This window comes from Bicyclus anynana, chromosome 3 (assembly GCF_947172395.1).
Source record: "Bicyclus anynana chromosome 3, ilBicAnyn1.1, whole genome shotgun sequence".
Classification (NCBI taxonomy): domain Eukaryota; kingdom Metazoa; phylum Arthropoda; class Insecta; order Lepidoptera; family Nymphalidae; genus Bicyclus; species Bicyclus anynana.
The window spans coordinates 13,991,882-14,018,138 of NC_069085.1; the positions used below are offsets into that span (position 1 = coordinate 13,991,882).

Genomic DNA, 26,257 nt, shown 5'->3' on the forward strand with positions numbered 1-26,257 from the left:
ACATATTGACATGCCCGCAACACTTTAGCTAATTACTCAACCATTAAAAACCAAAAGCTAAATTAGTTACACTCGTTATTGTAAAGGGAATAAATAATGGCTGTTTTGGCATCTCATTAAAATGTTCTATAATAAATATCATAACAATCCAGTACGAATGATTTAATGGCATCGCAATTAATCGATTCGACGCGGAAGAAATTCAAATTGGCTCTCATTTCCTGCGCCCACCGGAGAGAGCACGCACAGAGCAAGCACCTGCGAGTGCATCCGGCCCGTCCAATTACTGGGCCTTTTACCCTAAATAAAGCACCCTAACGATGCTGAAGTCTGGACACCGCAAAACGTACACTCAGTCACATTAATGATGTAAATGTATGTATGTACAGTCGCCGACATAAGCTCCACTCTCTTAATTAACCATTCATTATTTTTGCTCCCGAAACATAATTACAATAGAATGAAAAATATAACAGATATTCATTTTAAAAACAATTAGTATGCTTAGTTTCAGCCGGCTTTCACGAGGTTCAAAATTTTAATTTTAATTTTTGTTTGTAGGATAGATATAGGATATCTCCGGTAATTCTTATTTTTAATGGTTCTTTTTAGGATTAACACATTATATGTGCACTACCTTCCTTAGATTTGTAAAAAATCAATTTAGTTATCTTCTGCTTTAAAATATTATCGCATTTTAATCATTTTCGGTTAAAACTGTTTACACAATTTTGTTAATAGATATTACTTTAAACGGCGAAGCATAATTAGTTATAAACATATTCGTATTCAACGACTGTGGACAGATTTATTAATTTAACTATAACTAGTTATTAACAAGTCAACAACTGAGCCCGACATAATCAATGGAGCACCGATAAACACATTCATACACTAACAGGTAAATATCCATCGGTAGTCGAGTGAAAATAGACAATACACAAACTTAATTGAAATACAGCAGTGCCAATTATTCAAAGTCACGCGTCAACAAACATACGTCGATGAAAGATGCCACCTTCCAAGTCCGAGCCGCAACAATCATCCATCTCAGTCGGATCGCGTAGACTAACTAACGAGACACGCACGCCATCCGAGACACCGTCAAAAACAATCGAATTAAAGCCCCGAAGTTGGCTCACGGAGCAACTCGCTGAAGAGTAGACTTTCTTTTATACGTAATATTCCAATCATCATTAATAATTAGCAGTCCAATACAAGGCATGCTGGCCTATTCACTATATTGGTCTTTGTTATCTACCTATTGAAATAAACGTCAAATCAATTGACAAAATGTCATCTACATACTGTATGATATCCACCAGTAAGCACCGAATAAGATGGTGGGCGTAGGTTTATAATGTTTGATTTTTGTAACGGTCACTATTAAATGTTAATGAATGACTGGAACTAACTAAGAAAGAAGAGTTTAATATTTCATATCCCGTCCTTGTACTCAAACTGCGTTTTTAGTAGCCACGTACGTAAGCCCCCGTAGTTTACTTACGTATGAGGCAGTTATTTTCAATATTCTAGACCTATGTACAAGGAACTAACTAATTATTAATACACAGTATTCATCTAGCAACCTCGACCTTTTTTACAAATCCGACCACTCATTTCATACTCGTATGCAATAAATATTTTTGTAAATTGAACAACAAGAGTGGAAACCCATCGCCTGAAACACTTCGTACGGCTTACAATGCGCTTCTCCGTTATCCTGTGGCGCATGATATATTACGGTTGCTAGATCTCATGTGCCTGTAAATATCACCGACAACTAATCCCTTCAAATCAATAAACATAAGGTACCTATAAAAAATAATTCAAATGCAATGTGTTTTGTTATTTTTGTGGACCAATTGGTCCTATAAATATACCAAAGGAAAAGTTAAGAGCTGCTCTACAGGAAAGCTCGCGTAGCGTTCCAACTTCGACTCGCGGGGCGCTGAAAAAGTTCAACAGATTAGATGGATACGAAACAGTACAAAGATAAATAGTCCTTATTGTGATAGATAGAGAGATCAGTTCCGCATGTCGGGTGTGATCTATAAATGTCGCGAGATTCGCGATAAGATCGCGAGCGTCTCGGATCCGCACCCCTTTATTTATTTAATCAGGCTGAGCGACGGACAATAAGCTATTGTAACTGCTGATATATTGACCAACTGCGATCTATAATAGTTGCACGCTTGTTTTATTAGACGGACGAGTGTTTGTTTAATATATGGCATTATTTATTATGTCCGCGACTTCACGAGAAATTATACCGACAAAACGATGCCTCATTTATCGCGTGGTAAAACTTTAACGATTTAAAAGAGAGAGACTTTAAGGGATATTTTATTATTACAGTATTGTCGTATGGCGGATTTATATTATAAGTAAGTGTTATATATTTTGATGTTTGCATTATCCACAGAAATTTAATTTAAGCGTCCACATTCATTAAATATTCTACAAATGTGACATCAAACTTTCGTACAGATTTTTCTCATATATTTGTTCTCAACGCATAGAAAAACGAGCATCAGAACACTTGAAGCTTGTATAAATACGCTCATAACATATACAGCATCAATTTTCAGCTTTTTTTGCCTTTTTTACCTCCCTAAACGAATACAATATTTTTTTTTGCGTTTTTAACGCTTACAATGAGGACCCATTTATTTTGAAGTTTATCCTGACCCTCAAATGAGGTATGTTTCAAGTAGCTGTAAGATTACAGACTACATAATTTTGACCGTCCGTAGTCATTAAAAAACTTAGTGTCATTAATAAATAATACGAGTAAAATCGTTGTACCAACCAAAATTATTAATTAACCCCGTTTTTTATTACCTACTTACAAACATAACATTGAAAAACACTAATACAAAGATTAAAACGAAGTAAAAACATCACTTAATAATGGATGGAGCTGTGAATACAGAAACACTTTTTAATTAATAGCCCCAATAAAGTCAGACTAAATATTGTATTAGATAAAACTATATTATCTATATATTTGTTTTTATTAGCACCAAAACAAGTTTTATTAAGGTTAAATTTTATACATTTTGATTAAACATCGCTAATTAATTAACAGCAACATATTCGCTTATTTAATACTGCAGTATTTATTGTCTATAAAGTGTATAACGAATGGTTTTTCTTTATGAACGTCTTAATTAAAAGTTGGTACACATACTCGTAAAAGTTGTTACAAAATCATTACATACTTGTGATCATGTTTGCGCAACATATTATTTTAAAATACTTAGAACTACTCGGTTGAACTAATTGAAGAATGACCATTAAACCTCGACACTAAAAAAAAGGTTTTAGTTAATCTCGCTATTTATACTGATTAATTATTTTTAGCGTATGATCAGTTATAATATGATTATGATAGTAACAAACTATCGTATTTTATCTGTGTGAATAACGAGGCGAAATAGCATTGACTCACTGGCGGAAACTATGCATTATTGCACCAGTAAATATAAAACAGTGAGAGCAGTGATAGCCCAGTGGATATGACCTCTGCCTCCGATTCCGGAGGGTGTGGGTTCGAATCCGGTCCGGGGCATGCACCTCCAACTTTTCAGTTGTGTGCATTTTAAGAAATTGAATATCACGTGTCTCAATCGGTGAAGGAAAACATCGTGAGAAAACCTGCATACCAGAGAATTATCTTTATTCTATGCGTGTGTGAAGTCTGCCAATCCGCATTGGGCTAGCGTGGTGGACTATTGGCCTAATCCCTCTCATTCTGAGAGGAGACTCGAGCTCAGCAGTGAACCGAATATGGGTTGATGACGACGACGATGACGAAATATAAAACATCAGTATTTAATCTATCTATATATATATTTACATATAATAAAACTGTAACAGGTCCAATTCTGTACATTGATGATATTTTGGAAAATTTTGTTGGAGAACATTATAATTATAATCGATGCTGAGCACAAAAATATTTTTGTCTGTCTGTCTGTCTGTCCGTATTTTTGTTGACCGGGCATCACGCTGTAACTACTTAATGAATTCCAATGAAAATTGGTGAACATTATTTGAGACCAAAATATGAAGAAGGTTATTAAAGTAAGGTTATGATACTTTTTGTCGCGAAAATAAAATCAGTAGGGGGTGAAATAAGGGTTAAAACTTTGTATGTGAAATCCTTAATTTATCGAGATAAATTTGTTAAAATTGGTATGTGAATTACCAGAAAATTACTAAAAATAACGTGTTTTTCACAATTCCGCTCCAAAAGGGTTAAAAAGAGTTGAAGTTTTTTTAACACATTGGTTCATATTTTGAGTTATATTTTTGTAAAATTATTAGTGGTATGTTTTATAGATTATAAAACATGTTATAATATAGATTGAAGGCCGAAGGGGGTGAATTAGGAGTTGAATGTTTCATTGTTTTTCACGTAGACGAAGTCGCAGGCGTCCGCTAGTTTGTAATTTAAGTATACGCTCTTAATTAGAGTGGATAGGAATATTAATTAAATGATAAAACCATGCCTTATGTTAATTAAATTACAGCCCAAGGAATAGCGTAATCGATCACCAGCTTGTGCAGTAGTCTTTAGTGGAGTCCAATACGTTTGTACAAAAAGGAGTTCGATGGCTAATCGCAGCGTCAAAAATGTTTAATTAAAAAGATTGATGCTTACCGGTAGAACGGGGCACCAGAAGTACAGTGGAGTTGCAAACTTATCTAATTAGTTAGCGGCGGGCGCGGGGTGCGCGGCGCGGGGGCGCCCCCACAGTGCCCCGGCCCCGGGGGCAGGTTGGCGCTGGGGACGGGGGCAATTAGCGGTGATAGTCGATTAGCTCATCGTGTGAGCGCGGCTTTTGACAAATGTTACCAGTAATAAATTATTATTATTTATGAATGTTACAGATAATTGGTGTAATTAATACTCGCGCTCGCGGCCAATTAAATCCAATGTGTTTGACCGACGCTCATTGCTTTAATTAAATGTAAGCGAAACTAACAGTAATGTTATGAATTAGTGGTATTCTCATTATTAACCGTATACCTAACAGAATTTCTGTTTGAGTAGATATTTACTTTCATGTTTTATGGATTGCGCGAAAGCCCTTCATATTGTTGATATTTCATTCTTTAATATTTTTGATGAAGTCACAGACGATATGCTAACAATAGCGCATTAGACTTCGCTTAGAAATTAGTTATGTAAAAAAATACAAATAATTCACTCCTTGTCCTCCTCCGTAATGATATTTCTATGAAAATCTCATCAAGATCATTTCAGTCCCACAAGCGTTTTACTTGGACAAAGCAGCAATCATGTTACGGGTAAAACCATAGGGCATAGCTAGCTTATAAACAATGATAACAAAAACCATATAGGTACCAAAAGTAATGTTGATAATTTAATTTTAAAACGACTATGTTATGAGTATCGTTGATAACTAAAAAACGATATAAAAAGATAAAATTTAATATGCAAACTGGATTGACGGCATATTTAACATCTCTTTATAATGGACGTTAAATCCACAAACAATAATTTACATACAAAAAGTCGACGTTTAATGCTAACCGTTTATGTGATTTAAATTGATAATCGATTTAAATTTGATTTGGCTAATAGAGTTACGATCTTACGGGTTTTAAACATTAAATCAACTGCCTATAGCAATTAATTTTTTCTTCTTAAATCGGTCTCTTAAAAGATATATTTTTTAATTAAATAACATCCGTAACTACTTTTAGATAAAACTATGAACACCTGTTTCCTTAACTGATAAGAAACACCATTTTTAAACCGACTTCAAGAAGGAAGTTTAGTTTCCCATTTGAATGTAAGTTGCGATTTTAATATTAAGCAACCGATCTTATTCAGATAGAGCTTCGTAGATAGAGCTTCGTAATTTAAATGCTTATTATTCAGGGAACATTTAACCTACAAATTAAAAGTGATGCATGAAAAAAAAAATATATACGAGTTTACCTCTGAGGTAGGTACTTCGTTCCCATTAATGAAAACCAAATGAGAATTTCAGACAGACAGACTGACAGAGAGACGCATCTAATGGACTTAATATGTAGGAATACCGTTTACAAATCCATACATAATCGTTATTGTAATAAATATAATTTATGTATGGAGATATATGAGAAACTATATCAAAAGGTATGAATTTAATTTTCATTGGGTTGCCTTCGACAAAATTCCAACCCTCGCCACTGCGGGATAGTGATCATAATAATTATCTAACAATAAAAAGAAAGAAACAAACAAAATTGCACTTATTCTAGCTATACAATTGCAAATTAACTACCCCATGAGATATTATCTGAACAATAACACCTGACCTTGTTCTTATTAGTTGCAAATAAAATCATCTACATTCCTCGCGGGCTATTTTACAAGATTGATTAGTGGAAGTTTATTAATAAAGCCAGGATCGTAATACTGAGATAATTAATTCTTCGCAAGTTAATTGATAAATTAACATTAATTAGAAAAGTTTCCGTCTGCTCCGCCGACGCTGTTTTATTTGGGGATATCGGTTTGGAGTTCTGTCTGTAACGTACCCATTAAGAATGCCGTAGTTTCTAGCTATAATGAATGCCAATTGAAAAATACTACAAATATTAAAAAACTAGCAGACGCCCGCGGATTTGTCTGCGTGTAATTCTACACATACCTTATCGTAGGATACGGTAGGTGTAGAGAGTACTCTACACGTACTCTACCCCTACCCTACTCTTACCCTACCCTACCCGTACCCTACCTTTACCCTGTCCCTACCCTACTTCTACGCTAACCCTTTTTAGGAAAATCAATATACCATAAATACCTCGGCTTTGGCTAAAAAATTTCAGATAACATATCACACTAAATCCTTGTTTAAGTAGGCCTTGAAGTCAGCCATCATTCTGTAAAGTATATCGTGCTATTTACTGGACACCCTGTATAGTGTATGTAACATTAAAGGCATACGTAACATCACTATTACTTACATCTAGATATCATTGATTTACATCCAGTTTTACTATCTAACTACCTGCATATAACTTGCAGTTAATTTTCCTCCAACGATGTTATATTTTTACTTACATAGATATCATCCTTGACTAATAACAACGTTGCCAATAAAGTTATCGTCAGATTACAGATAGGTAGATAATAATTGAAACCGGCCGATATAAGTAAACACCTGGCATCGATGGCAAAAAAAGCAAACTGCAGTAACATGCTTAATAAGTAAGAAGTAATTTTTATGGAATCAGCCTGCGATAGCCAGACATATTTCATTTTATGTAGGCTTGTTTCTCAGCCCATCAGTGGCGTACATAAGGATTTTAATTAGGGTAGGCATTATATAAACAAACTGTACAAAATTGAAAAATCCTTTCTCAATACAGGTTCGTATGAGTTCTTAAGGTGAATTTTTGCACATATGAAGTGCACGCCATTGACAAACTCATCATTATCAACACATATTCAGCTCACTGCTGAGCTCCAGTCTCCTCTCAGAATGAGAGGGGTTCGACCAATAGTCCACCACGCTGACCCCACGCGGATTGGCAGACTTCACACACGTAGAGAATTAAGGAAATTCTCTGGTATGCAGGTTTCCTCACAATGTTTTTCCTTCGCCGTTTATGACACGATTTAATTTCTAAAAATGCACTCAACTGAAAAGTTGGAGGTGCATGCCCCGGACTGGATTCGAACACACTCCGGAATCGGAGGCAGAGGTCATATCCACAAATCATCATTTATAAAATAAGCAAATTTGACAAACTCAGCATAATATAAAAGGAGACATTTACAAAATGAAATATATCTGTCGCTCGCAGGTTCACTCTAAAACTTGATCGCGTATAAGAGTGGGCGTGACAAGTTGCTATTGTAGGTCGATTGTTGACCGCTACACGGGCATTAGCGTGTTTATAGAGCTATTTACGTCACGCTCACGTGCAACGTCATCATTATCAGACTGTTTTAATAGCCCACAGCAAGAATTTCCTTATAGGAAAGGGTATTTGGAGTAAGACCACCACGCTGTTCCAATGCGGCTTGGCGGGCCTTGATAAGTTTTAATTGTATAACCATCATCTCTGAGAGTAAAAAAATGCTAAAGCTGTTATTGATAACAACAACTTTTTGTTTTTTTTTCTGATTGTGTAAGTGCCGTAGTCTCCTTATGGGACCTCAGCGACGTCACCGGGGGGTTTGGGCGAGCGCAGAAGTATCACCTGATGGGGCCCGAACGTAGATGCAGAGTAGATGGGCGGAACGACTCTCTAGGGGCGTCTCCTCTGAGACTCGGACCTCGGTTTGAGGGCCGTTCGGGAAGGGTGTTTTGGCCTGAGTGTATGAGTCCGGGCGCCCTCAAAATCGTGAGTTATTTAGCCCCTGGATGACGTCATATATCGGGGACACCGTTTTCGCCGGCGAAGACGTTGTGTAGCTTGTGTTTGTGTTGCCTGGGAAGCATTGTCGACGACATTGATGTTTTTTGCGCGTCTAACCCACCATGCTGTTTCAACACAGTTTGGCGGGTTTAAAGGGTGATGAAGTTGATATTAAACATTCGTTTATGATGATCACAAAATGTATTCCTTTTTTTTATTCTTTACAAGTAAGCCCTTGACTACAATCTCACCTGATGGTAAATGATAATGCAATCTAAGATAGAAGCGGGCTAACTTGTTAGGAGGAGGATGAAAATCCACACCTCTTTAGGTTTCTACACATCGTACCGGAAAGCTAAATCGCTTGGCCGTACGTTTTTGTCGGTAGGGTGGTAACTAGCCACGGTCGAAGCCTCCCACCAACCAGACCTGTACCAAATTGAGAAAACGATTGAGACGATTAAGGGATCGAACCCAGGACCTCCGTCTTGTAAATCCGCCGCGCATACCACTGCGCCACGGAGGTCGTCAAAATTATATTCCGTCGTATGTCTTGGATGAATGAGTAAGAAGCATTTACAGCAGTGTGCATGTGTTCTGTACAACAGTTCATAATAGCAAATAGTCGAGGAGTCGCGGGCGCGGGAGCCACTGGAGTAGAACAAGCGTTTAATTAAAGGACGCTCACCTCAGTGTTGTCGGACGGCTCATCGTATGCGCCTTAATTAGTTTCAGACCGCCCTAACGGGCTTATTTTGTTTTTCTCGGATAATTTTTAATTAAACGCTTGATTAAAATGAAAGTTTGCGTAAGTAGCGAGCGAGGAACAATCGGGCCGGAGTTTAGGATAATGAATTGATGGTGTTACTTTGCTCGCTCGACTCTCGCTAGGGACTTAATTAAAAATCGCCGATAGAGTGTGTAGAGGGGAGTTCGAAACGAGTTTATGGAACTTGGTCCAGAGCCTCTGTTGTTTTACTACCTATGTCAATTTGAATACGAGATCGTGCACGTATTGGGTATATGTATTGATAATAATTATACACCTGTGAGTTTTCTTAAATTAGACGACGGCCTCCGTGGCGCAGTGGTATGCGCGGTGGATTTACAAGACGGAGGTCCTGGGTTCGATCCCAGGTCCAGGTCTGACTGGTGGGAGGCTTCGGCCGTGACTAGTTACCATCCTACTGACAAAGACGTACCGGCAAGCGATTTAGCGTCCCGGTACGATGTCGTGTAGAAACCGAAGGAGGTGTGGATTTTCATCCTCCTCTCTAACAAGATAGCCCGCTCCGTAAAGCTCAGTATTTCCAAGGCAGATTTTGAACTCAGGACCTTGTAATCCTAAACCAAATAGGCTTACCACTGGACTAAAGGATTACCTACTTTTTAAAAATTAGTATGTAACTATTTTTTTAACTAACTTTTTTTTTTGGGCCGTGATAGCCCGGTGGATATAACATCTGCCTCCGATTCCGGAGGGAGTGGGTTCGAATCCGGTCCGGGGCATGCACCTCCAACTATTCAGTTGTGTGCATTTTAAGAAATTAAACATCACTCACGTGTCTCAAACCGTGAAGGAAAACATCGTGAGGAAACCTGCATACCAGAGAATTTCCTTAATTCTCTGCCTTTCCTTAATTCCTTCTAATGGAAGTCTGCCAATTCGCATTGGGCCAGCGTGGTGGACTACTAGCCTAACCCCTCTCACTTTGAGAGGAGATTCGAGCTCAGCAGTGAGCCGAATATGGGTTGATAACGAATGTAACTATTTGTATGGTATTTATTTAAAAAAAACCTATATTTTGCTGGAAAACCCCTCAGGTAAAGGACTGCTCCAAAGATTTCCATTTTTCCCGGTCATTAGCGATTTGTAGCCATTGTGGGCCTGCAATTTTTATAATATCATCATCCTTTCTAGAGTATGGTCTATCTCTATAGCGTTTGCCCGCTGGACCAACTAGGTTAGTATACTAGGTTACGTATATACTAACGTTTATCTCAACGCTTTAATTCGATCTCTGTTTCATTTATTTTCGGATTTATTGTATCAATGCTTTGAATGATACCAATAAATCTTATTTGATAGCTGATTTGTTTACGCGACAGTCGTTTTCGTGTAGTTTTACGGCGTTTGATTGACTACAAATAAATATTTGAATACCCATAAAAGATAAACATAAATTTGAAATTAAAATGTTTCATTGCATTGTAAACATTTTAATTTAAAATTAATTAATTATGGATTTAGGTGTTTTCCATACTTCCTTATTTCTTCTTATCTACCAACAGCTTAATTTGAATGTTTAATTACATTATTTGTATAAAATAAGCAATTTGTAAAGCTAATTGTAAATTAATTCTTGTTTTCTTTATAAAAAAGGGTTCACAAAATGCTCTTTCTCGACATACCTATTCCAACCATATGCACCGACTAAGCCCTCATTCGCACGAGAGTTTTTTTAACGGACGTTAAAAAAGCGTTCAAATATAGTATGAAGTAAAATAAAGGTCCATTCCCAACGCCCAAAATTGAAATTGCAACACTGCTCGAAAACAAGTGTCGTGTTTTAAAAACGCTGTCACATGAACATATACTTGGGAATGCATTTTTTGTATTTCAACGCTTTTTTAACGTCCGTTAAAACAACTCTTGTGCTAATGGGGGCTTACGATTTATCTTAAGTTTTTGGCATAGTTTTTCAATAGTGCCGTCTGTTTGATAAGATTTCGGAGGGCAACAGGATGGCCTTTAGCCTTTATCGGATGGTTTATGCGACAGTAAAGATATACACTGTTAGAGTGCGTTTTTAATGGGCGGCGTCATGTGAAACGGTAACAAAAAAGATACGTCGGAGCAGTTGCGGCGGCAATAAAGCGTCAGTTATCGGGCGTTGTTATAATCACAATGCATGTTGTATCAAGTTAGCGCACTGCAAGAAGCTCGTTAGCGCCTCTGAAGCGCTAAGAATTTGCTAATGACGCATGCCGCCCACCGCCCGCCTTAGACTCGCGATTGCTTAGTCCCTGTACTTAAGCTTGAGTTACACGAAATCCGTTTAAGGCCGAAGTTCCTTCATCTTCTATGTTGTAGTAGTTACATATTCGGCTGGATTGGGGCGACTACGCCTACAAAATGTAGATTAACGCAACGCTAATATTTGTTAAATTAAAAACTTTTTGTTGATATAAGTATAACAATAAAGATAGATTGGAGCTGTTGTGGTGTTTATAAAGAATCAGTTATCGGGCGTCGTTATGATCACACAATGCATGTTGTATCAAGTTAGCGCACTGCAAGAAGCTCGTTAGCGCCTCTGAAGCGCTAAGAATTTGCTAAGGACGCATGCCGCCCACCGCCCGCCTTAGACTCGCGATTGCTTAGTCCCTTTACTTAAGCTTGAGTTACACGAAATCCGTTTAAGGCTGAAGTTTCTCCATCTCCTATGTTGTAGTAGTTACATATTCGTCTGGATTGGGGCGACTACGCCTACAAAATGTAGATTAACGCAACGCTAATAAATGTTAAATTAAAAACTTTTTGCTGATATATAACAATAAAGATAGATTGGAGTTGTTGTGGTGGTTATAAAGTGTGAGTGTTCGTTGTAATCACAATGCATGTTGTATCAAGTTAGCGCACTGCAAGCAGCTCGTTAGCGCCTCTGAAGCGCTAAGAATTTGCTAATGACGCGTGCCGCCCACCGCCCGCCTTAGACTCGCGGATGCGTAATCCCAGTACTTAGGTATGCTACAGTTACCTACACCAAATCCGCTTACGGCCGAAGTTTCTTCATCTTCTACTATCATGACGAATACTGTTTACCTTAACAATTTTTGTACATTTCTGTTTGTTAGTCCTCGTATTTTTGTAAAGTTACACCAAATCCTTTACCGGCCGAAGTTTACTCACCTCGAAGAATACGATGAAAATTTGATTTTGTAATGTTTACCTCAGGCACGCGTAACTTAAAATAACACGTTTTTCAAAAACAGACAACTCGGTATCTTGAGATAGTTGCCGAGTTTTTCATTTTCTTTCACTTACTTACCTCTTGTTTTTAATATTATTGCCAACAAAAACTTGCCTCTTCAGAATTTAGATCGGGTATATGATAATATATTTTTTTCAATCAAAATATTTTTTTTTATATAACCAGCTCGTAGACGTTATACTTATATGTAATATATATTATTAAAAATGGCTGCTCACCCTTCTATATAAAAAAGGCACATCGTATGATATCTAAACGTGTTAGCGCAGTATATACCACTTAATTGATTAAACTGTAACCAACATCCATAGCCAATTGGCCGGCTAATAAATTGCTAGCAGATTATACGAAGCGCTACTTAAAGTCTTAACTTAGCTCTTGTAAATAATATTCGAAGCAACAAGTTAAGATTCCGATCTCGCAGTCGAGACTCAATCGATCAACCTAAGACCGGATCCAATCGATTACTCTATTGGGCACTTGTATATCCTATATTTGTTGCAAATGATAGAAATATTTATCACATTACCAATAAAATAAGGCTAATAACGAAGGTATGTAAGGACCATTTTATAAATAATTAGTAAACTAACATAGTTAGCTCCTGGTTATGGAAATATTGATTATATTTTAAATTGTTAATAGATATTATATTTTTAAATTTAAATGTCGTTATTTTTAAAGTAGCTGACGCCGCGCGGTTTTATCTGCGTGGTTCCCGTTCCCGTAGGAATACGGGGATAATATATAGCTTATAGCCTTCCTCGATAAATGGGCTATCTAACACTGAAATAATTTTTCGAATCAGACAAGTAGTTCCTGAGATTAGCGCGCTCAATCAAACAAAACAAACAAACACTTGAGCTTTATAATATTAGTATAGATAATACATTAAGAAACTTGGCTAACTTGGAATGATAGCCACGCTGAACCTTTGCAAAAAAATAAAGCCAGTCTGTTTAATATTACCTACTGTTTAAGTAAAAAAGAAACTACTTCTTATACTTAGACGGTTGTATCCTGCTATACCTTCCAAAGCCTCTATAATTTCTACCACCATGGAAGAAGTGTGACCTGACTTCACCTCACTTTGAGGTTCTTTAAAATGACGAATATCTGGTAATCACAAAATCTTAGCCCAAAAATTTAATTCGATTTAATTAGATTTAAATCAAATCAATCAAGCGTTAACTTGTCTAGCGCAATACTTAAATTGAATAAAAGAAGAATAAAATATATAAGGCTATACTGCAAAGGTTTCGCAGCAACAAGTAGGTAGGTAGTCAAGACGTCCCGGTCCCGGACGCACCGGGGCCCGATAGGAGACGATCGATCCAAGTGATATACCCCTATAATATGTCCCACCTTTCACACTAATCTTTATTTGTTTTTCTTATTTTGTACTACTATTATTTATATATATGAAACATTTATTTTCTATGACTTATTATTTTATATGTATAAGCGACTAGCTGACGCCGCGCGGTTTCACCCGCGTGGTTCCCGTTTCCGTAGGAATATGTGGATAATATATAGCCTATATATAGCCTTCCTCGATAAATGGGTTATCTAACACTGAAAGAATTTTTCAAATCGGACCAGTAGTTCTTTAGCGCGTTCAATCAAACTAACTCTTCAGCTTTATAATATTAGTATAGATTACGACTCTGTTTGTCGCCGATAGCTTTCTTACGATTGGTTGGTTGCGTAACTGTCTGGGTTCGGTAGTTTCCTATAAAGCGAAGCTTGACTGGGTTCGGTAGTTTTCTATATCTTAGGAAGAGTTTACAGGTCGATTACTGACCATTGAAATGGTTTTTTTTATTCAATGGCAGTTTAAGTAACCCTTGACATAGTGCTACCTTCCTGATGTTAAATGACAATGCAATTAAGGATAGGAGCGGACTAACTTGGAAGTGGTATAAGGTATAAATGTTGTTCTGTAGTTAGCAATGCATTGATGATACCGAGAATCGAACACGGACTTTATTTTTAACACAAATAACACAGCGGATACCGTAGGTATGGAGTAGGTATACCAATTTTTATAACAAGAGTATTTCATCTATCTGACATTAGTTTCGGAGACTCGGGGATTTGTTCGTGACGAAGTTTTGTTCCATTAAGTTCGTAAGCCGCTTACTCGTGCTGCAAGGATTTTGTAGTTTTTAATTATTTAATTTTACTACTTACTTCATTATTATTTAAGTTTCTGTTTTAATTAATTTTTGCGAAAGCGTTTAGCTTTGTTCCTAACTCTATTTAATTGAATAAAAACTATAGGCCTTTTAGTTGTTAGGAACATTAGTAGATGTAGAAAGTGTATACATTAATTCCTTGGATTTAAATGTAAAATCACAACTGACTTATAGAATCTAATCCACAAAACGCCGTTACCAGCATATTTCCTGTAGTTTTAATACATTTTATATGGACTTGCCGCACACGGTTGAGGCCGGTGGCCGCCACACGCTACAATCGTCGCTGTTCGCTTCTTATAGCCAGCACCGGACACTAAACGCCGACACAAAACGCCAAAACACGCCACTCACGCGATGTATGGGGTAAAAAAGTAGCAGCCACCGACCGCAAGTGTCGACCACCTGTCACAAGTGGCTATCGCGCGCTTCAGCTACTTTTGTGGCCCCTTCTTGCTTCTTGTAGCGGCGTTTGTGGCTGTCGCGTGTGGCCCGTGTGCGGCGACACTAAATATAAGATTTTATGTATCAGTATTATACAAGTGCGCTAACTTTAATTGAACGGCGGTTTTGATGCTAACTTGAAATTTTATTAAGTCATAAAAGCGTGATTATGTATAATATTATATTTAATAATATATCTTACAAGTAACAGTACTTAACCGGCTCATAAACTTCTGCATTATTAAAATGTGACATAAGAGGCTCGAGTAGGTATTCTTATGTGCATTTGAATTATAATTATGTACATAATTCGAACTTTTGCGTAGGTGCTCGAAATCTCGCGTTAAAGGTTTATGAGTTATTGCATAAAATCGTGCTTTCACCTGTCCTTATCCCCCTCCCCACTAATGATCTCTCCGAGAGCTTTTAAATTATGTTCCTCATAACAATCTAAACTCGACACGTGTACATTCAGTCCCGACTCCCGAGACATTCCCGTAATGAATAAAATAACATGTCAAGATACAGCCTTCATCTTAAATTAATGAGGATTCACGGCAACGTATTCAATTTTACACCTAACGAAGGCAAATAAACTTCGACTAGCTCCTTCTCTGTTGCTGCGACCCGCTAGGGATGTCACGCCGATGGTTTTTACTGTAACTTTGAAGTCGAATATGTGTCTAAAATTACTATTTTGCATCCTTGTTAATCAAAACTAACAGTCACAATCAATCACAAATCGATATTACAGACACTAAAGACGAAAAAGTAAAGTAGAAAGACAGAGAAGTAGAAAGAAAGATAGTAGAAGAAAGACAGAAGTGTCTGTAACATTGCTATTCCATAGAAAAGTGAACACTTCCTATTTATAATTACCTTTTCAAGTCATCTTGATGTCTGTCTATACGTATAGGTACCCAATAGTTGATTTCATGTTCTAAGCTTAATATGTCCTTAAAATGAATACTAAATACTTCCTGAATATTACCTAACACAACATTTCACATTTAAGACTCTGAGATTATTTACTGGTGAAAACTCAATATTTCCTTCATTACAAATCGCTGATCGGCTCATTTGTTTAATCATAATTTTTTTACTGATTAGTACTGACTGACATACAATAATATACAAATTATTGATACACACTTCCGTCTAGTGATAACTAAATTTTCTATATGTATTTTAAAATATTTACTGTGGCATGCTTGAAATCGAAAGTTTCGACTTGTGTAACTTTCAAGTTAAAGGGACATCCCTATAGTAGCTGCGTCTAAACTTGCTCATTACATACGTCGTAATTAATATCAGTTTGAAAGGAAACCTAAAAGTTAGTTCCGATTCCGAATTTCTAATAAACTCGTGACACATAAAGGTATTAAGTATGTAATCTAAAAGTCCTCTAAGTTTCGTGTAATTCAGGAACCCTTTTCACCGAAATGTGATTAAAGTCGTATGTGTAAACAGAATTAAATAAAACATACCCTTTTCTGTTTCAATTACTTCTATCACATTATTATTTTACTGTAGTCATAGTTCCGAGTTACCTTTTTTGTTACTTCTGTCAATAAATTTCACTTTGAATACAGTTTTTTTGTAGAAGATTTAGAAGTACTAGTACCAATACGCATCCTCCGTATGTGTGATATTGCTCTACTCTCATTATTTTCATATTTATTCATTCATATTATAGGTTTTTGAGCCGTGATAGCCCAGTGGATATGACCTCTGCCTCCGATTCCAGAGGGTGTGGGTTCGAATCCGATCTGGGACATGCACCTCCAACTTTTCAGTTGTGTGCATTTTAAGAAATTAAAATATCACGTGTCTCAAACGGTGAAGGAAAACATCGTGAGGAAACCTGCATACCAGAGAATTATCTTAATTCATCACTCTGCGTGTGTGAAGTCTGCCAATCCGCATTGGGCCAGCGTGGTGGACTATTGGCCTAACCCCTCTCATTCTCAGAGGAGACTCGAGCTCAGCAGTGAGCCGAATATGGGTTGATGACGACGATTATAGGTTTTTAGAACCTTGGTTTTTATATCACAGGTTTAGGTTTGATTTTACCATTTACCTAAAATAATAATTAATATTTTTGTTAAAAATATTAATCAAAAAGTAATCTAGTTAATATGATAAGTGATGAAAAATAACTGCTTTATCTATACTAATATTATAAAGCTGAAGAGTTTGTTTGTTTGATTGAACGCGCTAATCTCAGGAACTACTGGTTCGATTTGAAATATTCTTTCAGTGTTAGATAGCCCATTTATCAAGGAAGGCTATAGGCTATATATTATCCCCATATTCCTACGGGAACGGGAACCACGCGGGTGAAACCGCGCGGCGTCAGCTAGTTATTTTGTAAAATGCGATAATCTCTTAACTTACAACTCGCAACTGCCTGCATATCTATCTTATAGTATCTTGCTATGATTTTTTATAATATATTGGATATACTTTAATAGGCAGGTGGATATTTTTTCCAATTAACGTAGCTTCTACGTGATATGTAGATATATTATACCTACGTACATTAACATTATGTTAATTCATGAGTTCTAAATGTGTATAAACAATCTGCTATAGTATCTACCATAGATATCAATCTATACTTATAATAAATCTGTAGGGAGGTCAATTCTGTACATTAAATATATTTCCAAAATAACTATCAGGGGGTGATTAGAGGTCGATACTGATGCCAAAAATGCAATCAGTAAAATTTTTGTCTGTCTGTCTGTCTGTATGTTCTTTATAGAAACAAAAACTACTCGACGGATTTTAACGAAACTTGGTACAATTATTCTTCATACTCCTGGGCAGGTTATAGTATACTTTTCATCACGCTACGATCAATAGGAGCAGAGCAGTGAAGAGAAATGTTGGGAAAACGGGAGAAGTTACTCAATTTTTTAAGCTTCCGTCGCCGTCGCATGGGCCCTACCATAGGGGTAGTAGGATAGGGGTAGGATAGGGGTAGGGTAGGGGTAAGCTAGGGGTAGAGTAGGGGTAGGCGTAGTAGTAGGGTTTCACGCAGACGAAGTCGCGGGCGTCCGCTAGTATAATAATAAATGAACAGAATGCAGTCATATAAACAAGAGCCGTGATAGCCCAGTGGATATGACCCCTGCATCCGATTCCGGAGGGTGTGAGTTCGAATCCGGTGGCATGCATCTCCAACTTTTCAGTTGTGTGCATTTTAAGAAATTAGATATCACGTGTCTCAAACGGTGTAGGAAAACATCGTGACGAAACCTGCATACCTGAAAATTTTCTTAATTCTCTGCGTGTGTGAAGTCTGCCAATCCGCATTGGGCCAGCGTGGTGGACTATTGGCCTAATCCCTGAGAGGAGACTCGAGCTCAGCAGTGAGCCACATAAGGGTTGATAACGACGAGTCATATAAACATCAAAGGATAGTTCTTAGACCATTAGTGAGAGAAGATGCACTAAACGCGCAACTGCTATTAGCAGCCGAAACTGCATGCGCATTGATTTACGATTTTACGATATTTTTACCGATAAGACGAGTTGATGTATCGTGTATCGCACATCCTCGCGATCGGCCAACACAAATAGATTCGTACATGTTTGTCTTGGCTCGGTTTAATTAATTTTACCTTCATACGCCGATACCTACTGTTTGTCGGGCGCTCCTTAATTGAAAACGCTCTTACCGGAGTAAATGAAACGAAATCCTATTTGCTGCGAGTGATTGAAGTGAATTTATCTTTTAAGACTTTCAAATTTATCTTTTAGCGATGTTTGCCTCAAATTATTTCGAAGCGTAGCGGCGGGTAATTAAATTTTGATTGCTTTCGAACGGATTGTTGCGATTTATTAATATTCAGTTGTAAATAATGCGGAGCTGACCGCTAATGGCTATTGCAATAATTACTCATTAGGTATTGAATGAGGCCATTAAACGACAACATCGGCACGAGCGGCGAGTCGTGGCTGTTCTACGGTGCCCTCCCATGCCACGATCTCTAGTTTATGAAATCATGAATAGTGGCGTGAATGAATTTATACGACCACTATTCATTCGTGGTTTCACCCGCCGAATATCATTTTTAGTCAATGTCTTCCATATAAGGTACACACGTCTTCGTCCGCGTGGAATTCTTTTTTTGGCAAATCTCGCAAAAATATGGATTTTTTTAAATAAAAGGTAGCCCATGTGTTTATCGTGGGTATGATCTATCTTAGTTTTAAATTTCAGCTAAATCAGTTCAGTAGTTGTGGCATTAAAGAGTAACAAACGTCAAAACAAACATCCATACAAACTTTCGCGTTTATAATATCTTAGGACTATTTAACCCACTTAGGATTAATACTTTAAAAACATTGATAATTACTGATATATGCGCATTTACACAAACAAATAAACTTTGAAGGTTTATCATATTATTGTAGACTAGCTGACGCCGCGCGGTTTCACTCGCGTGGTTCCCGTTCCCATCAGAATACGGATAATATATAGCCTATAGCCTTGCTCGATAAATGAGCTATCTAACACTGAAAGAATTTTTAAAATCGGACCTGTAGTTCCTGAGATTAGCGCGTTCAATTAAACAAACAAACAAACTCTTCAGCTTTGGTTTGGCAAAATTGGTTGCTCAATTTAAAAACTTCTGATTCCCCATTTTTTAATCAACGCGGAACCCTTATATTTTCGCCATGTCAGTCCATCTGTCTGTAGTCCGTCCGGGTAAATAACACAGATTTTTGCGTTACTTCCTACCCGATGCACAAATATTTCAGCACTAACCTTGTTTTACACAATAAACTTTAATGGAAAGGTCATAGTTAATATTCAAGGATAAAATGTTCTAAATTTGCTGAAACTGCTCAGTTTTTTTAATTCTCAATAGAATATCTGCCTCATTACCTATAATAAGTAATATAGTTATTACTACTTCAACATACAAACTTGTAACGTAAAAGAAGTCATTTTGTAAAGGGAGCTTTTATCCAAGCGGTGAATCAATCACTAAAAAAATAAAACTATTTGCATTTAATTTTATAAATTATAATATTTCTTATACAGGGTGCTCGGGAGTATTTCCCATAGGAGCCTAACTGCATAACTAATATTTTTAACTAAAATAAAAACTTTTTATGTTTTCATACAAAGTAATTCAAATAATTCCGACTATCTATGTAACACTAGCCTTTATCTATCCTTGCATTTTAAAATACGTAAAACTTCGCTACGTCATAAAATAATGCATATAAGGGACACATTTTAAGACCTATTTACAAAAGAAATATTTTTTTTTATTTTTTTTTTATCTTTATTTTAGGGAGCTGAGTCCATTTTGGACTATGCCGCTCCGTAAGGCCGCCTTTGTAACAATGCTAATAATTTAATTAATTACCTTAAACTTTTCCTATAAAGCTGTAACAGCGCCCTGGCCTCCTCTGATTGAGGATGTGCCAGTGCGCTATTACAGCCGCCCACCTCTCTTAGTGCAGGAAATCTTAACAGTACTTCCCGTCGCACTGCCTCGTTTCTGACACACTCCAACAACACGTGGTAGATGTCCTCTAAGAAATATTATTTACCCCGAAAGTATTAATTTTAGAACACATGTTCGATATAGAATATAACTCAAGAGTTATGGGAAATACCCCCCCCCCCCCCCCGCACCCTGTAGAATACCCTTCCAACTATATAATATTATATATAACTAATAATATGATAGAAGATAATGATACTGTAGTAATCGACCCATTTAATCAACTTCTATTACCGTGTGTGACCGGTAATGCATAATAATAGGTCAGTTGATGAAGTTGGACCTAGTTAAGTAATACGGTAATGGCTCTTATTTATATGTTAATATAATTTATATAATGTCATCATATCAGCCAATGGACGTCCACTGCAGGACATAGGTCTTTTGTAAGGACTTCCAAACATCACGATACTGAGCCACCTGCATCCAACGAATACCTGCGACTCGCTTGATGTCGTCAGTCCACCTGGTGGGGGGTCGGCCAACACTGCGCTTACTAGTGCGGGGTCGCCATTCCAGCACTTTGGGACCCCAACATACAATAAATGTATATAATGTACACGTTAATAATTACTTTGATAGTATCGATCGATCATAGCGATTGGCAAGGTGATTGTGTGGGTACATTAAAAGCACCTGTAGGGTTTAATACCTTTGGGGTAAAAAAATAATTGGTTGCTTTAATTTTTTAAACTTGATCAATTAACTTGTCACGTATTAGATGACTGTTGCAAGTAAATATTGTTAAATAATAAAACCCATTAGCGTTCTGTAACAATTTGTTTTAGAAACCGAAAGGGGTGTGGATTTTCATCCTCCTTCTAACAAGTTAGCCCGCTTCCATCTTAGATTGCATGATCATTTACTATCAGGTGAAATTGTGGTCAAAAGCTTACTTGTAAATAACAAAAAAAAAACAATTTGCTATTACATGGTTAACTTATATATTATTGTTTTTTAATATTGTTATAAAATATTGTAAAGAAATTATATCTATCCTTGTTAGGAGGATCCATGGTTTGGTACCTATATAGGTACATTTTACTTTATTTATGATCGGATATGAAGCATACTATCATGTTTAATTGTGACACTAAGTGTGAAGTTGCGGTCGTTAAAATAATTAACGCTATTACTTTTTTATTAAAAAATATTTCAGATGGCATTTAACGTAGGTCGTATAGATAATAGTCATCTTTGTTACTTACGTTAGGTATATGATATTAATTAAGTACAATAAATAACGATAAAGACCATATAAAGGCCACTATTATTAAAATAACGTAGTTACTCGCGCGTAAGGACCGGTTTATGAACTATTGGCCTACAATAGGAGTGTTTTAAGTATCAAGCTGATATTTTATTAGCAACTAGCTGACGCCGCGCGGTTTCACCCACGTGGTTCCCGTTCCCGTACGATGGATCTCCTCATTTCTGATTCGATCTCGCAGAGAAACTCCAAGCATAGCTCGCTCCATCGCCCGCTGAGTCTATAATCTGAGTCTATACTAAAATTATAAATCTGAAGAGTTTGTTTGTTTGAACGCGCTAATCTCAGGAACTACTGATCCGATTTGAAAAATTCTTTCAGAGTTAGATAGCCTATTTATCAAGAAAGGCTATAGGCTATATATTTTCCCCGTATTCCTACAGGAACGGGAACCACGCTCGTGAAACCGCGCGGCGTCAGCTAGTCTATACTAAAATTATAAATCTGAACAGTTTGTTTGTTTGTTTGAACGCGCTAATCTTAGGAACTACTGGTCCGATTTGAAAAATTATTTCAGTGTTAGATAGCCCATTTATCGAGGAAGACTATAGGCTATTATTAGTATTCCTACGGGTACCACGCGGGTGAAACGCGGCGTCATCTAGTTAAATATAAAAGTTAAAATGCTAATGATATGGTTGATATGAGATTAAAAAGAACACATGTCTCTGATTGTACGTAGCGCCCACTGATTTATGGCAGTTGTCATTATTTTGCTTTATTGTCCATTTATCAAAGTTTAACGAGCTGTAATCGCGGTTATTTCGCTTGTTAAAATTATTGCCGCTCTAAAGGGACCGGCCACACTGCCAAGACGGATTTGACTAATGCCACCTTAAAAACGTTTTTAAATAATCTACTTATACTTCAATGAAAATTAATGTTTCATTGTATGATCTTCTTATAGCATTTCTGTTGCTAAAAAGTATAATGAAACTGTAGTGAATCGTCGTTTATGATTATCGTCAGTTATAGCTATCTCCTTATAGTCGTGGGGACTTTAGATCCGTCACAATGCGAGTTGGTCATCTTGGTCATGGTTGCTTCTTTAAAGCTATCGTCAACATAAGTGTAGCACCACTAACTTCTAACTATAGGCTAGGTACTACTTAAAATTATTTCAAAAATAATTATTTATTATTTCATAGCAACCTCCAGCTCAATAACCCTCATAATCTGATGTAGGTCGACCAGCTGTCGGCCTCCGTGGCGCAGTGGTATGCGCGGTGGATTTACAAAACGGAGGTCCTGGGTTCGATCCCCGGCTGGGCAGCTGGGCAGATTGAGATTTTCTTAATTGGTCCAGGTCTGGCTGGTGGGAGGCTTCGGCCGTGGCTAGTTACCACCCTACCGACAAAGACGTACCGCCAAGCGTCAAGTTAGCCCGTTTCTATCTTAGACTGCATCATCACTTACCATCAGGTGAGATTGTAGTCAAGGGCTAACTTGTAAAGAATAAAAAAAAAAAGCTAACCACTAGACCAACGACCTCTTTCCAAATAAGAAGGGAAGCCTTGAGCCATTAAAATGTCTGATGAATCTACTAGCCAAAGCCCAGCGGTTTCACCCGCGTAGTTCCCGTTCCCGTTAGACTACGGGGATAAAATATAGCCTTTGACACTCACAAATGACGTGGCTTTCTAGTAGTAAAAGAATTTTCAAAATCGGTTCAGTAGATCCGGAGATTACCCCTACAATACCACAAACTTTACCTCGTTATAACAATATAATAGACTAATAAAATACGATACCGACTCATATTTAAAACTCAGTTACAAGATTACAATAGCTTATACTAATATAATACGATGCGTACGTCTCATATTTTTAAATATATACTAAAAAAAAAACTCATGAACAAGTTCATTCACCTTATGAACTCTACTAATACTTACTAGTTGTTAACATTAAATTATAATCAAAACATTAAACATTAAAGTCAACACTCGAGAAGTGAATCAATAAATTGTGTACGATTTAGATGCTTTGCTATTTCTGAAATGAAAAGCTTTGACCAATACATTTCCACAAATACATTTGTGATGGAATGCACCTAAATACCTACAGCTTACTATAGATAGGTATGTGTTGTTTAAAGTGTGAAACTATTGTAGTGGCATGATATTTCCACACATGCTAAACATTTTTCACAGTAATTTGCGTCACGCATTAAAACTTGCTGACGACACATCGTGATAAAATGATCGTACGTGATGCAGGATTGTGGAATAATGTCTCTCATAAAACGAATTGCTATACAATATGTAATGAATTTGTTAATTGCGTGTTTATTTATTTTTTTATTGAGAAAGAATACAATAAGAAACTTAAGTTAACTAATAAGTATACAAATCATGCCCACGTGGAATGGTGGCAAGAATACTGGCTGCATTTCCGCGCTGGACAGCAAGGCTGATCCTTTGCGCAAAAAATGAGCCAGCCCTTCTGTCACCAGTCGAGGCAACTATAGTACGCGCGTTAACAACTGAGTCTTAGGGCCATAAATCATTTCTCTATATCTATCTCGCTTGCACTTATGGGTCTTATGGAGCCGTCTAGTGAAGGGTGTAACAATGAAAGACATATTATCGATAAGTAAAGTTTATTATCGTATCTTGTTCACAAAATTAAAAAAATTAACAATATTTGATTTAATATAATACATATTTCATATTATATAATTATTAACTAAATAAAATTAATCTTCATCTGAGTCTTTATTCGGATCACTTTTCAATTCATTGAGAAACAGGAATACGTTGTGAATCAGTGTTCGAGCTTGAGGGCTAATATCGCCATGTAATTTCTTCAGATCAACGTTAGAAAATAAAGTATCCATAGTGCGCAACGAGTAACACATGAATGTATTTATTTAATTGCAGTAAACACATTTATAGCAAAAAAAATACGCAATGCAATTACATTAGAAACCGACCAATCAGAATCGTCCAAATCATTATTGACTCATCATTAGCACGTGCGCAGGTAGCCGTTTATCGATAATTAGGGTGCGCAGGTAGGCGCGCTGCACATTCCTATCTTTTTTGACTTTTATGACCGGACGACTCAGATGATAACGCGCATACTATAGCCGCGGTGAAATGATTGTGTTTATTGTATATTTCTTAGACTAAAGTATAAAAAAATTTCATTTATTTCAATTAGATTTGGTTTACAAGCACTTTCGAAACGTCAGGTAAAATAATATTATTAGATAATAGTGATAATAATTGGTCGAAAACTTAAAATTAAAGTTACGAGGATTCCAAAGGGTTTTCTCGGGCGTTGGTCCGAGAAAAGCCCTTGGTCAGTGGCTGACTTTATAAGGAGTGAGGCTAGAGTCTATCGGGGGCCGGGGTAAAATAGAGTGATAATGATAAAGCTAAAGTGTAATTCTCTGCTTGTTCCAGAATGTTCGGCTCAAGCGGCGCGTGTGCGGCGTGCGGGCAAGCGATCCCCGCAAGCGAGTTCGTGATGCGGACGAACGCGCCGCAGCAACCCCTCCACGTGTTCCACATAAAGTGCTTCGCGTGCTCCAAGTGCGGCTCACACCTCATGCAGGGCGATAGGTGTGTGTACGGTACATAGTATTATATCAACGCATGCACCGACATCTATACTTGCGAGTGAGGTCGTGATGCGGACGAACGCGCCGCAGCAACCCCTCCACGTGTTCGACGAAAACGAGGAAAGCGGAAAAGTCATCGACCACTAGGTGAACCAATGACATCAAGCTGGTTACAGGGAGTCGCAGGATGCAGGCTACTCAGGAGGTGGTTGCAAGTCCCTACAGAATGCCTATGTCCAACTGAGGACGTTTTTTGGACGAGCTTATTATGATGAAAATATGCGAACACAAATGCACTCTATACTTTAGAATGCATTTGTGTCGATAATTCTATTTCTAACGTACTTCGCTATGATAAAAGCTAATCCCATTTGTAAACAGAATTAATAAGAACATATTTAGTTTACCTCCTTAAATTCTCTTGGATATCTACCACACCTTGGGGAAACGCAGGTATGTGGCAGACTTTTACCAGCATAAACTCCATAGTTTTCCATCCTGGCGAAGCAATTCTACCTTGTACCAGTTTTACCCGTTCCAGGCATGCCGGAAAAACAGCTTGCCAATCAACTTGAGGAACAAAAACTGAGAGATGGATGTCCCTGTTTCCATAAATCATATAGGAAAAAGCAACGGAAGGAAGGTAGATGAAACACCTTCCCGCCCTGGATCTTTAAATTCTGAAATCGAACGTTCACAGACACCGCATATGTACGCCGTCCGCTCTCACCGACCAGGTACCAACTGGACGGATCACACTACATCGGTTGCATTCAACTAACTGCATACAAGCCGCCTCCCAAGGTCCACTACGCCCTCAGCTGGAGGTCAGAGAATCGCCCATCCACTTCAAACTA

At 37.3% G+C, this 26,257-nt stretch overlaps 1 protein-coding gene across 2 annotated transcripts in view; it reads left to right on the plus strand.

Moving 5' to 3' along the window:
- LOC112058289 (LIM domain transcription factor LMO4) overlaps window positions 1-26,257 on the plus strand; it is a 269,856-nt gene that overhangs the window by 174,220 nt on the left and 69,379 nt on the right. For both annotated transcript variants that reach the window (XM_052890490.1, XM_024099008.2), the window contains exon 3: window positions 25,243-25,401. In XM_052890490.1, the coding sequence (XP_052746450.1) occupies window positions 25,243-25,401 (159 nt within the window). The remainder of the gene's footprint in view (window positions 1-25,242; window positions 25,402-26,257) is intronic.